This window comes from Rhea pennata, chromosome 11 (genome assembly GCF_028389875.1).
Source record: "Rhea pennata isolate bPtePen1 chromosome 11, bPtePen1.pri, whole genome shotgun sequence".
NCBI classification, from domain to species: Eukaryota; Metazoa; Chordata; class Aves; order Rheiformes; family Rheidae; genus Rhea; species Rhea pennata.
Window position 1 is genome coordinate 15,571,252 of NC_084673.1, and position 14,100 is coordinate 15,585,351.

Genomic DNA, 14,100 nt, shown 5'->3' on the forward strand with positions numbered 1-14,100 from the left:
TCAGTGGGGCATGAACGCAGCTCGGCTGGAGAGCAGATGTGAGCACATCATTTAAGGAAAGCAGCTGAAAGTCTCAGAGCCAAATGAGGATAAGACAAATTTTGAAATGTAAGTAAGCGCTTTGTTTAAATTCCTTTTGACTTACATGCACATTATACCTGGAATGCTCCAGAAATGAACGCACCAAGAGGGTAAAGAAGTTTCTTATGCTTGAACTCGGGTGCAGGAAGCCAAAGATATAAAATGAGGTCAGTTAGCTCAGCTGCAGTGAATCCTTTGATATTCATTTAATGGATAAGTAGATAAAACTCTAAGTAAGCTTGCGTGTGAGACTTTGAATTTTAACTACTAAAGCTCTTTATAATTCTCTCACACGTCTTTCACATAGAGCCGTTCAGCTGTTCAAGCAACTAGTGCTGTTCCACTTCTGCTACAATATAGCTGCATGTCTCCTGAACCTATTTTCTCCTTTCTTCTGTGTATGAAGCAGAGGTGTGAGATGGGCTGGCGCTGGGAAGTTCCATCATTTTGGCAGTGTTTGGGTTTGTGATTCAGGCTAAAGTCAAGAAGTTTAATTCTAAATCAGGACTTGAGTTCCCCTCTGGTATAGGGAGGGTTTCAATCTGGTTCAAACTTATCTCTAATCCTTTTGTCATAATATTTCCTTTTTTGAATAGCTTCCTTATGTATTGAGTTCCAGAAATTCCAGGGTGGTGATATGCATGAGAAACAGATTGCAACAGAGAGCAGATTAAATTACTCAGGTTTAGGATTATTGGGGCAGAACGTTTTTTCTTTGTGTTGTTTGAATAAGGGAGAAGAATCTTTGGGGTTTTTTGATTTACTGGAAGAAGTTTGATATCAAACGAAGGTGAATCCTGAGGTGTCTTTCTGTCAGTCACTCAGTGATCACTTGAGGAAAAAAATAACCAAACATTCCTTCCCCCCCCCCTTCATTTGAGAATCACTTCTTATCAGTGCTACTAATTTAAGGAAGTTCTAAGACCATAGTCTAATACTTCAGGAAGCTTATTTTAGGAGAAGACTTGTCTGAATGCCAGTAGACAAAGCTCATCATAAGGACATCTGGATTCACTTCTTAACTCGGTTGTGTGACCTTGGGCCAGTGATTTAGATCATCTTTCCCAAAATGTTCCTTGGTTATAGGTACTTATGCTGTGTTTTGGCATTATTGAAAATTAGGCTGTAACTGCTCTCATGCAGGTACCCATAAACAGAAGCAGTTATTGTCTCAAATTCAGCTTTCCCGAACTGAGACACTCATAAAAAGAGATAAGGGTAAAATGTGTGTCCCTGATTCCTCCCTTGTACATCAGGGTCAACTGTATTTCCATTTCTCCTTGCAGCATTGACATAGTTTGAAAGGCTTAACCGGTATTTATAAGGCATGCTGAGACTTCCTGACGAACAAGCATCAGAAGAGAGAAAGGACAGTAGCCAGTCCTTTGCAAAGCATCAGAAAAGCAGACTGTTGTGCGGTAGAAATCAAAAGAAGCTGAACAAGGACCAGACTTCCAAGAGCTCCCACGTTACCAGCTGAAGGTCTCCCCAGTCCAGCATAAGGGAACAAGCAGATCTAAGGAAACATAGAAAGGACAGGGCCAAGGGTAGCCAGGCTATCTGCAGACTGTCAGTACTTCTTCCAGGCCATCCACCACTTTCCACGTGTTCCCCAGCAGCAGGCAGAGGAGCAACAGAGTTGCCTCTTTTCACAGGATGGTTCAGGGATTTACCTCTCTTTGCAGAGGGACAGGGCAGTGCAGTGCAGCAAGCCGGATGCTTCCAGGATGCTCTGATCCATATCACAGACAGTCGATCTGCGCTTGCCAGAAAGGAGCAAACTGCACTGGTGTGGATCAACTGTGCTAAACATCTGATCAGGTGGTGGAGGCATCCTGATAGCATCTGGCTTTACTCTTTAATTAAATGAACTATGTAGCCTAGCCAGAGAGAGGGATCAGACACCACCGACTTACAGTTTTTTCTTAAGAAGGCAGCTATCTTGGGACCCGAGGATGCGTTCATCAGGGAAGCTGATAGAGTCTTGCTGCTTTCATGAGTGATAGAAATGTGCATCACTTCCACAACTGCATCCTGACTCCAGGATTGATTGACTGGTTTCTGTCAGGCTTTCAGAATGAGCAGGGGTACATTTACAGGGAAGCACTGTACGTAGACGGAAGACAGACTGGTCTGGATGCTGCAGTCTGCAACCAGCTCTCGCCATCTGCAGGTCCTGCAGCATGTGAGCGGATGGACTCTCCTTTGAAGCAAATATATAGCATTTTTCTTCTCTCCAGAACAGAACAGGTTGTAAATTTGTTCTTAAAATCTTCCAGGACCCACTCCTGACAGAGTTTAAAGCCCCTGGTTTTACTGTGCAATGCAAACAGCTCTCAGACCTTACCTTTATTTTTGCATTATGAGTTGAACCTCCAGGACAGCAAAGCAAACACAAAGTGCATGTGCTCATCTCTTCAGCTGTGTCATCCTCCAACATCTGAAATGCATTTTATATACCAGACTGAGAAATAGAAAAGAACATGAAAACAAAAAATGTATTGTTTGGTGGATGTGGCATATAAGAAAGAGAGAGCAGCTAAGGGCATGGATTGCCTCTTTCAATGAAGTAATTAATGCTTCAAATTAGATATTCATTGAATATGCTTGCTATAGCATGTCATGCATCTTCTTTGAGTGAAAAATTTCCCTCTATTAGTGTAGGTCTGCCTTTAACCTGCCTGCCAGAAGATGAAACAACCAACCTATTAGACATTTTATATGGAATAAGTGATGAGAAGATTTTAAAGACTTGTATCATGATTTGTTTAGAAGAACCTTTTTCTATTTTGTGTGGGTAGTTGTTGGAGATTATTCTCTGGCTGATAGAGGTAGAGGAGAAGGTATTTAGTCTGATTAGATAGATCGTTCATTTTCTTTATCATTTAGTGATTATATTTATTTAGTGCACAAGGAGAGCCCAAGGCTTAAAAATAGATAGTTTAATGATGTGTAGACTTTTTATGTAGTTCTCTGCTTAGGATGAATTTCACCAGTAGTAAATAGAACAGAAGAGGAATTACAAGAGATATTTCAGCATAACGTATCCAAAAGACAGCTGACAACAAAAATCCCAAACCACCTCACTTAATGATGTCACAAGTACCACTGATACGAGCTGTGTCCTCTTGGTGGGAGTTGCTTGCAGCGAGGGTGCCAGCTGGGCTACCTGCGGACCAAGCACGCGGTGGTGGGGTGCAGAGGGACCTGCTGGACAGACCCTTGCTTGGTACAACACAGAGTCAGCAGAGAGTGCTGATTTCTTTTAAAGGCGTTCCTAGATGATTTGTTCTTAGAGTTTCAAAGATATTCTGAATGAAACCCTGAAATCCTTCTAAAACGCCAGCAGTGAATTTATGACCAGATGTTGGTCCATATTGCTTAAGCTACAGCATAAATAAATATTTTTTTAAAATTTGTTGGGCTGCTTCTTTCATTGCTGAAATCTATTGGGTTAACCCTGTCCCCACGACCACCATCTCTGTGTTTTGCCACAGAAGTGAATATAATGGCAAGTGCCTGGAGGGATGAAAGAGCGAACCCTGCTCACCTTTTTACATTCACGTAGCAGGAATAGTAATTTACCTTCAAACACCAGGAAGTGAGTAGTGCAGGGGTCACCCTGAATGTCACCACGACTTTCCTTGGTAGATTGCTCTGAATTTTTTGTTGTTTGGTTTTTTTTTTGCAGATTGCTCTGAGCTAGAATTCTGATTTTTAGGTTTCTATAGTCCCTCTTCCTGTCTCAATCTGCCTGTCATGCAAATAGTTTCATGAAAGCACACATCTCACTTTCCACTAAAGAATTTGATGTGAAAAACTACCTTTACTCCCATTCCCTGTGCGAAAACTGTATGTGTGGGGTTTTTTTTTGTGGATTGTTTAGCTCTAGATACTAGTCTGAGCATTCAGTTCTGGAAAGACCGTGTTAAGAGTCATACGTGTTGAAGAACTGTGTATAGGTTTATATGTATTATCGTCATTTCATGGCTACAGATGAACCCAGGTATTTGTCCAAGACTGCAGAAGAAGCATCATTTGCAGGTTCGCTTTCATCCTAGCCTGCCTGTGCCAGTAGAACTGTAATTTTTTGTACTATTTACAGTTGTGAATCAGCAGTTCTGCCTTTTGCCATGTTTTAAGAATTTTAAGAGGCTATTAGACAAATTGATAGAATTAATTAAATACATGCCCTTCTTGTTACAGAAACCCTGGAGACATTTTAAATAATCTCCAGTGTTGTATCTTCACTCTGCAAGGCTTAGGAAATCACTGGAACAGACCAAATTTGGCCAGCTATTTTCTCCAGGATCTTACAGAAATCCTAGAGAACAAAATGTTCCAGTAATTATTTTTTCTTTTCAACTGTCTGATAGATTTTTTTAAACCTTTTTTCTCCTTTTCTTTTGTCAGACAACAGCATATCCTGGTTTAAAAAAAAAATAAAACCCACCGCTGTTCATCCCGGTGTCTTTGCTTTCAGGGCTGTGTCCCCGTTGTGTCTGGCGCTCAACAACCATCACGATTCTGGGGCGCCGTTTGCTTGGCAAATGCCGCTCACATTAGCATGTTGTAATTGAGTCAGTAACACTTTCCTGAAAAGGTTAAATTCTGCCTTTTAAAAGTTAAATCAGCTGTTCAGCTGTCAACTGCCAACATGCCCTCCTGTTGCCTCGGGAAGAATGAAACACGGGCGTGCTGACATCTAAATCGTGTTGCTGGAGAAGGCACTAGCTCCCTTATTCATGGCTACGCTGCGCTACAGAGAGTGCTTCGTCTTGTATTTGAGGGCTCTCCGCTGAATTCATTGCATGTAAAATGTGGGGAAGTTATTAGCACAGCACGTTCCCATAATTAAAAAATTCCTACAGTTTAGATTTGAAGACTCCCCAACTGCCACATGTTACTCAAGTCCAAAATTTTGTGAGCAGTTAAATATAGGCACAGCAGAGTTTATAGGCAGAGAAAATATTTCTGATTAGACCAATTGATGTAATTGGAAGAACAGTGAAATTACTTAGGCCCCTTTTGCAGGTGAACAATAAAAGCTTTATCTTGCAGCTGATCTTGAAGAAATCTCTCCAGCACTGGATTTACAAAGTGATCTTTACCTTACCTTCAATGACTTGATCACATAATTTAAATTACGGATGTAATGAAGCATTCATAGGAACTGTTGGGTTTGGAGGATAATTCTTACTAATGTTGTGTTCCATTAACAGGCGTTATCCTCAAGATAATGTTAATATTTTGATGATTTGCAATAATCCAATAAATAAACATTTTCTGATGTCAGAAGATTGTAGTTTTCGTTCCTGAAGTCAGACAATTCTGTAAAACAGATTAAAAAAAAGAAATCTCTTGCTTTCTTTCTCATTCTCTCTTCAGGAATAATTGTACCAGAATACTGCAGGCAGCGTGAAATAGCACTTTAACTATTAGATGTTCTTCTGAGAAGTCCATTTGTCTTGTTAAGGCTGTCATACTCCATTACCCTTTCTGTAACCCTGGAAACGACATAAAATACTATGATAATAGAAAAATCTAAAATATAACTTGCCTTGGAATTTCTGTGAGCGTTTTTTGAGGCTCTCCCTGTACAAGGACAGGAAGAATCTTTTCCCCCCACATTAAGGGTATTAAGGAGTGATGCAAACACATTTCTCTGTGGGAAAACTGATCATCACTGATATGGGGTGAGAAAAAGATGCTGGCAGCACTGACAAGCATCCTCTCTCCTTGCCTGCTGGCAGAGTTCAGGAATCCTTCCCTCCAAGCATTGCAGAAGAGGATTTTCAGTAGGCAATAAATAAATTTTGATCCCTCTGGTTAATACAGTTAAGGTCAAAGAGATTCTGTCTGTAGCTATTTAAAATACTCTTAACATGCAGACATACTGCTGTCAATAGTGCTAAGTGCCTTATCTTGCTGAGGAGTGTATACGACCCTTATGAAACTATTCTTAAGTATTCTGGTTACTATATTTAGCTCCAGCTCATAACAAGACAAAAAGCACTTAGCTAAATGTAGTCCTGAAGTGCTTAATCCAGTTAAGAATATTTTGTCCTTAGATGTCTTCTGCTAAGACTTTTTATAGCTCACCATCCTGCTGCATCATGCAAAAAGCTTCGTGGTGTGTTTGGGCCTGCAAATTGTTTTATGGCTGGTTATTCTGTCTAAGCACCCGAATCTGTTGTTGAGTGAGGGTGTCCCACTCGGGCAGACCTGGGAAGACTTGTCCCCCTGCCCCTTGCAGCGGCCACCATCCATGCTGCAGTGGGCGGCAGTAGCTGCTCTCAGAGGCTGCAGAATCAGGGCTCCGTATGCTTGTTTAGCCCTGGTAAGCGTTAACAGGACCGTCATCTCACTCAGTGCCAAAAGAGCCTTTCTGAAGGTACTGCTTCGCAGTCAGACTGGTTGGGAGGACAGTCGTGTGCACAAGGCAGAGAACTTGTCTGGCTTCCTGGGGGTTTCAGGTGGGAGACTGTCGGACTGTGCAATAAGAGGCAAGATGGAGATTTCTGCATAAAGTTTTGCACTCAAAACTCAGGAAGAATACTTTTGTTTGTTTGAATTCTTACATACTTAAGCCTGAATAAAAAAAATGTTCTCTGAAAATTGCAATGGATCCATTTGTCTTGTTTCCACATTAGCTCATTGCTTTGAAAAAAAGCATTTTCTTTATGCATGTATCACTGAAGTTATTAAGACTAAGCAGAATTCTGGGCTGCTTGTCCTTTGAGAAGAGAAACAGCTATATAATTTTGAAAAAAATAGGACTAACTGATGAGCAACTGTGACTAAGATAAGAATTTCAGTTCTATTTTAGGTCAATAGGATAGCAAGATCTTAGCTCCTTTTGAACTAGGATAGACGTTTGTAATACTAACATCTAGCGTAAGACTGCTGTGAGAACAGAAGCATAGCAGGTCCATCATATTTAAACTTGTTACGTAGGTGTTAGTTTTAGTTACTGTTTCACTGGGGATATCAGTAGTTGCATAAGTTTTTCCCTGGAAGTTCATATTCCAAGCTGAAGATGATCACTTAATCTCAACTGTACCTTCTACTGAACTACTTACTACTAAAACACATTAAGTATTTTATACTTTTGTACTGCTTCTATTGTTTCAGTGCTTTCAAGCCTCTCACATATAACTTCCATGCTACAATTTATAGTCAGCATATTGCAGTTTCTCTGAGACAAATCTTTGAGCAAATGGGCTGGCAATTGCATTTAGCTGTAATAAACAGGAATTTGGCCTCCTGGCTCATCTAACTCATATAAACTGCTCCTGCAAAGCACTCTCTCTGTACCACTGGACTGCACCTGTGTTACTCGTAGTGTTTAGCAGTCATCCTACACTGGCAGTTCCTACATCTTTCCTTTCTGCCCTTTCCAGTATGCCTATCTGATGTGTATCTTCCAGCAGTTCTTCAGCTGGCTTGTTTCCTTCCGCTTGTGGGGTTTTCACTCATCTGAAAAAGGAAAAGCTATTGCTAGTCCTGCAGAGTATTAGAAATGTAGATATGTTTGTTTGTCCCCCATATTTACAAACATTTTGTTATTGGTAATGTCACAAATTTTTTGCAATGTCTTGAGCTGATTCTGAAAGTTAATGATAACAAGAAAAGCAGGTGGTGAACCTGTAGCTCAAAGCCAGCAGGTCACTCAAACCGCATTGAAAGTTTCTTAAATATGGAAACCCAGCACTTGGTTGTTGTTGAAGATACTACTGTCAGTCACAGACTGCTTGGTTGTAACTGTATCCTTCCTGTAAATTAGGGTTGCTTAAATCAAAATGTGTTTTGACGGCTGCGGTTACAGGGGTGAACACTATAGGGTGGATATAGTCAAAGAGATCAGAGAAAGAAGAGAGAATATGACAAAGATGGATAACTAAGAAACAATAAGCATTAGCTATAGAAAAAGAAACATTGCAACAAAAATTAAGTGTTTGGGATAATTAAAATCATCAAAATCTTAAAATTCATAGTAATCAAAAAGGAGGCACTCATGTCATGTCAGTAGGAAACCTTAGCGAGGTCCGAAATCCATCCTTAGGGACTTATTTGTGGCTTGCACTAGCTCTAAGTGATTGTGTTTGTCTTGAAGGTTTTTCATCACAAGATTGGACAAATCAAGTATGGAATATATTTGCTGCTTTTCATAACATACGCACCAAGTAAATTTCATATTTTGGAAAGGACTCATACTGATTCTTAGTGACCCCAAGCTAGTAGGGCCATTCCTCCACACTGCTGGGCCACATTATTGCTTGGAAATGGGAGCTCAGTTGGGCACTACCTGGCTTCTTCTGCAAGTCCAATGGAGTAAACAGTGCACACAGAATCAAGAGTCCCAGAATGTTGTCCCAGCTCTTCAGGTCCTGGAGGCTTTGCTGAGCTTTGACCAGTTATACTTGAGCCTGTTTCTAATTTACCGTGGTAGACTTTTTCAGCCTGAAGTGATTTCTATTTTAACTGGATTTGCTTTTCCTTGCAGGATTAATTTTTCTCCATCTCCATTTACATGGTGATAAGAAGTGCTAATCCCACTCAGTCAGTCTGGACTGATGAATCTGAGGAGTAGAACAGGTAATTTCTAATTTGGCTCCTTACTTTCAGTGACCCAGGCAGTGAGAACCACTCCCTCTCTGTGGTGTGTATTCACCTTTTGAGACAAAAGAAATCATTTCATTCAGTTTTCCTCTGCCCAGGTCTTCTGCAGGGAGGGAGATCCTCATCCTGGAGCAGGGAATCGAGGGTAAATTTTTGTTGCTTTATTATGAGCAGTATCTTTGACTTCCTGTCAGTTGTGGGTACTTCTATTTCATGTTACTTTTATAGCCATATAGTTGTTTGGGTTTGGAGTAGCCTCAAAAAAAATACTTGCACTGCCCCACAAAGAGTGTTCCTCGGGCACCGAGTATGGTAGGAAGGTTTTACCAGTGAAATTACTCACTAGTGTTGAAGACTGGTGGGTGCTGAAGCCGGGGATGGATGTGATCTCCAGCCGCTTTGGAGCTGTCTGAGGTGGGCTGCAGCCCAGCACAGTGGGCGCCGGGCAGTGAAGGCTGTGCAGTGATGGTGGCTGGCTTGCCTGTGTCTGCCTGCCTCGCACATCTCAAACGTGGCTCTCTGTCCCACTGTCTTAGCTAGTCTGAGTCACAGAAAGCAAACTACCAGTTAAGAAATTATCCTCATCATGTCTAATTTTCCATCATTTCATGGGACTTGAGAGTACCACGTCCCTCTTGGAAATTTTTGTTGCAAAATGTTCTCCTTCCTGTGCTGCATTAACAATTAGCATAAAATAAAAACAACAGCCCAGAATTTTTTTTTTTTTTGATGTAATGACAGACAGGGAAGCCAAATCACATTCTCTTCCTTCCCCTGGATAAGCCAGGGGAGGAGCAGTTTTAGCTTGAAGTCTTAGGTATGAATCCCAGTGGCAGGATGGCTTTTGGGTAGTATGTTTAAAGGCCAGTGGAGTTAGGAGCAGTCATTGCCTACAGTGGGCTTTGGATGAATCTGTCTATCATATGGTCCCTCAGATCTTGTGCTGGTACCCTGTTGTTGTCTAAGAGTAATCCTTCTTGGAATCAGCACAGTTTCCTATGTCCTCCTGTGCTCTTCCACTGGGAAAGAAATCTTAGATACTGTTTAACCACTGCAATGCAGTCCAGCAGCTGGGTTGATTTCCCAGCACAGGATCAAGCACGGTACCATCTGGCACAGACCAGAGAGTGAAATTGCAGTTGCAGAGTAGCTGCTATTTCCTGCACAGAATTTTGTGCAGATTTTGCCTGTCCGTGGTGCTCCCCTGGCTGCATTAGGCAGCTGCTGGGCTTGCATGTGGCTGTGTCAGAAACACAGAAGGGGAGAGTATAAAAGCAGCAGAGGGGTTACTGGCTCTTACCTCTTTCCCTGTAAAACTGCACTTATTGAAGCTGTATATTTTGGCTTTTAGCAAAGGTTTCACCTCTCAAGCTTCAGTACCTGGTGCAGAAAAAAAAAAAAAAAACTGCATAAAAGATTGGAGGTTAGGGAGAGGGAAGATAAAAACATCTGGGATGTCATGATGTACAAAGCAGTAAGCTCCATGGGGTTGAATTCTGACATCCTCAACAAAACCAGAGAATATGTCTCAGTAAGTACTGCTGTCTCTTCCTTCCAGAGCCCTGTGTTGTGTAGACGAACTGATGGATGAAGATGAGAAGGACAGGGCAAAGAGGTAGGAGTGGGTCCACAGGGCACAGAGGGTGGGAGCTCTCTCAGCGTGCGATTGCAAATGTCTGATGTGTAAAAACTAGTTAGAACCACGGATGTCAGAGGCAAAACTCTCATTTAGTTTACAGGCTTTGTATAGCAGACCAAAAATAGCATATTTCTGTCACCATTTTCAAGCCTCTCATGGTGTATTTGACCACCCTGTGGCAGGTTAATCAGCGTGGGGGTTGCTAGATTACATTGTCTGGCCCTCAGAATCCCTGATTATCCAGCGCCTGTTTATTATCCTGATGTCCTAACATGTCATTTTGTTGACACCATGCAGCGCTGCTCACCTGGGGTAGAGTTCCCTGGGAAACTTAGCGGACAGCCCTGCTTTAGCAGCCTGTGAGTTAGTCAGTCTCCCTTCAGAGAAGCATTTGGTTCAGTTCTAATTAGTCTTTCTACATTAGTGCCAACAGAAGTGGGTATGAACATAAGAGCTGAGCTGAGAACCTCCAAATGCCAATCTGAGTCTGAATGGAAATGGTTTCTGCATACCACACTCGATCTAGATCACAGGAAGCATGTGTCATCGTGAATATGCTTGTAAAAAATTAATTACTGCTGGAAGAATTTGTATGAAAATAAGGTTACCTCTGATATGAGCACTAGAAAAAACATTTTGGAAGAAACTGAATAGATTGGCTTTTTCCTTTATTGTTTTTAATGGAGGGGAAAACCTTAATAAAACATTATTAAATTGTATTAATGCAAGTTGGAAATCAGTCTGTGGTTTCCACAGCCAGACTGTTAACATACACAGTTTCATATATCACACTACTACCACTCCAGATTTTCAAAACCAAGTATAAGAGTACGTGTTTGGCTCTATTCCGTAGTTGTCTGCATGCAGCATCCTGTATGCATAAGCTACTTCTGCAAGTAGAAGTCAGGAAATAAGGAATCCTTCTTTTTTTGGCCCTTACATCTGTGTGAACTAACTGAAAAATAAAAAGGCTTCTCTTTTTGGAGGAATTTGGCCCGTAACACTTTCATCTCGTTACCACCACTTCTGAAATGAACAAACAAATGAGAACTACTGCTGAAATGAATGTGAAGAGATGGTCTTGCTTAAATAAATATGTTGTGTTTGTTACCTCCAGATATCCTTGCTGTATGTGAGTTCAGGCCTGCTGCAAGGCTGTAAGCATCAGCAAAGCACTTAAGTCCAAACCTAATTTTAAACAAATGAGCATCCAAGCAGAGTTTGGATTCTTACATTTTAAGTGTTTTGCTGGAACAGGGTCTTTTAGGCCCCAACAGCTCAAGTCCTAGGTCCTTCATTTTACTTAGTGGCATTTGTTTTTCTGTCACCCAGGGCATCACGCAACAAATCCGAGAAGAAAAGGAGAGACCAATTTAATGTCCTCATTAAAGAGCTTTGCACAATGCTGCAAGGCCACGGGCACCCTCTCAAGATGGACAAGTCTACAATCCTGCAGAGGACCATTGACTTCTTACAGAAACAGAAAGGTGCTGGAGAGTGCTGGACCCTTTCCCCAATCTCCCGGTGTCAAAGGCATTGGCTCTGCATCTGGTCGGCAGCTGAGTTCTGCTCAGAAGATGAGTGCTGGTTTTCCCAAGCATCTAAAATCTCCATAGATGGCAGGAACACTAAGCAAGGGGCAGAAAAAGGCGTAGCAGTTGGCCTCAGGAAATTTGCTAGGTTTGAATACATTGCTGACTGGTTAAACAAGGATATACTTGAAAAGATTCAGTATTGTATGGTTTTTAATGTAATGACATCACTCCATTTCCCTCACTGACCTCTGTCTCCCCTGCTATGTTTTGTTCTCCTTTTCCTGCACGTCCTGCTCTGTTTTCTATTCCTGGATGCTTTGATATTATCTTGTCACTGTCTGCTGTGCTCTGTAGCTTGCTTTTCCACAACTCTCTCTTCCCCGTTTTCCCTTGCCCAGTCCTCTGTCACCATCCTACTACCCCTGGGCCTGTTAGATCTCTGTCTATAATCTCTCCTTCTGTACATCCCCATTTTTTTCAGGGCATTGTGCCTTTCACAGCTTCCGTCCCCTTCCTCCTCACTTATCGTCCTCTTCCTTGGCTGTAGAAGAGGTAGGTTCACCAGCTGTGCTGACCTGAAATTGTTTTTCCAAGGTCTCTTCTTCTCTGCCAGCTGTACCGGTCCCCAAATGCTACTTCCCTCTTTCCCTAGAGGACTAGTGGAGAGGAGCACCAGGTGCCTCCTGGGTCCTCCTGCCATGTGCTATGCACACTCAAACAGGGCATGAGAGAGGGAAGAGCGGAGGAGCATCATGCATCATAAATGCATGGAGAAAAATGTTTCTCTACTCTGTTCCCAGGGTATCCTGGGCTAGGAGGTGGCAAGAGGCAGCCTGTCCTGCTGCCTGTAGACCCATGTGAGTCCTCCTGAAGTGGCAGGGTTGAGGGCCCTTCCCGCTGTCGGTGGTGCCGAATACCACCGAGCCTGCAGTACCTTCAGTGATTCTGCCGAGCTTACTCTGAAATTAGCACATTAGTCTTCATTTTTGAATGATTTTTTCAGACCACCCAAAATCTATCCTTTTTCTTTTCTTGATTTTTAATGGCATTTGTATCATGATGGCGTGGAAAATGACTGTTGCATATAGGAAGGCTTTGTACAGAGAATGATCTCAGGATGAGTCTTCTGAAAGCCTCTTAAAAGAAGTCTCATGTTACTTGAAAATGAAAAAAAATTCTCCAACTAACATGAGTCATATTGCTTTTTTGATGTTTTCTCTTTAAGAAATCACAGCACAGACAGAAGCCTGTGAGATTAGACAAGACTGGAAGCCTTCATTTCTTAGCAACGAGGAGTTCACCCAGTTGATGTTAGAGGTAAGAAGAAATTAAAGCTACATAGATTAGTGAGCACTAATCAGTTCAGTGGAGTAGTTCAGAGATACAGCTCCTTTCACCTGTAGGTACCGATGTTAATGATTGCTACTGTGCTGGCACATATAATCCAAAGCTGACTGAGAGCACTGTTGTACTGAATGCTTTGCAGACATAGAGTTAAAAAGAAGGTTGCTTCCCCTTAAAGAAAAATAGCTTTTCATTCAGGAATGAAGACCAATTTGGGCCAGATTTGGCCTGATGAGAGAGGAAAAACAGAACTGCCCTTCTCAGAACAGCCACTAAAACTGGTAGTATTAGCAAAAACTTGAAAGGACCTGAGAAATACAGAGCAGCTCTCTTCCTCCCACATCCCATTAGCATCTTTTCCTTGCATTGCTTTCACATGCATTCAGCAGAACAGCTCTGATGCTCTCACCTATAAAAACGTTTGGCTGATCTAAAAACATCCCTCTGCTTTGTTGAAGAGCCTGCGTTTTCCCCAGCCGTTCTTAAAGACGCAGCTTGGGTTTTGTGCTGTCTGCTCCTGTGCCTAGGAGCTCTCCTGCCCTGTGCAGGCAGCTGTTGCTCTTTGCCCCTCCAGAATAAGGGTGGACGCTGGGCTGAGCTGGGAGGTGCTGCAGTGTCTTAGTTGTTTCTTTTCATCGGGATGTCATGACTCACCTCCCTGGAAAATTCTGTTCAGTCTTTCTGGGAATTTCTCTCACCAAACAAACTGGTTTGTTCCAGCTGAATCAAAACAAATCCCCCTCGAGAAGTTACTGGGGGAGACAACCCTTTAATAACTGTCAGTTTGCTGGACTATATTAGGCCGTCGGCTAGTTGACTTAAAGTCAAAAGCTCATCTGTTCTGAGAGAGTTTATTTTCAGCTGAGGCAGAGCACAGCA

At 42.1% G+C, this 14,100-nt stretch overlaps 1 protein-coding gene across 1 annotated transcript in view; it reads left to right on the top strand.

Annotated features, from left to right (window-relative positions):
- Positions 1-8,635: 8,635 nt before the first annotated feature.
- The window catches only part of PASD1 (PAS domain containing repressor 1), a 28,834-nt gene continuing 23,369 nt past the window's right edge, over positions 8,636-14,100 (top strand). The window contains exons 1-5 of the mRNA XM_062584519.1: positions 8,636-8,679; positions 8,802-8,848; positions 10,262-10,318; positions 11,675-11,829; positions 13,103-13,194. Coding sequence (XP_062440503.1) covers positions 10,287-10,318; positions 11,675-11,829; positions 13,103-13,194 — 279 coding nt within the window. The 5' untranslated portion in view covers positions 8,636-8,679; positions 8,802-8,848; positions 10,262-10,286. The remainder of the gene's footprint in view (positions 8,680-8,801; positions 8,849-10,261; positions 10,319-11,674; positions 11,830-13,102; positions 13,195-14,100) is intronic.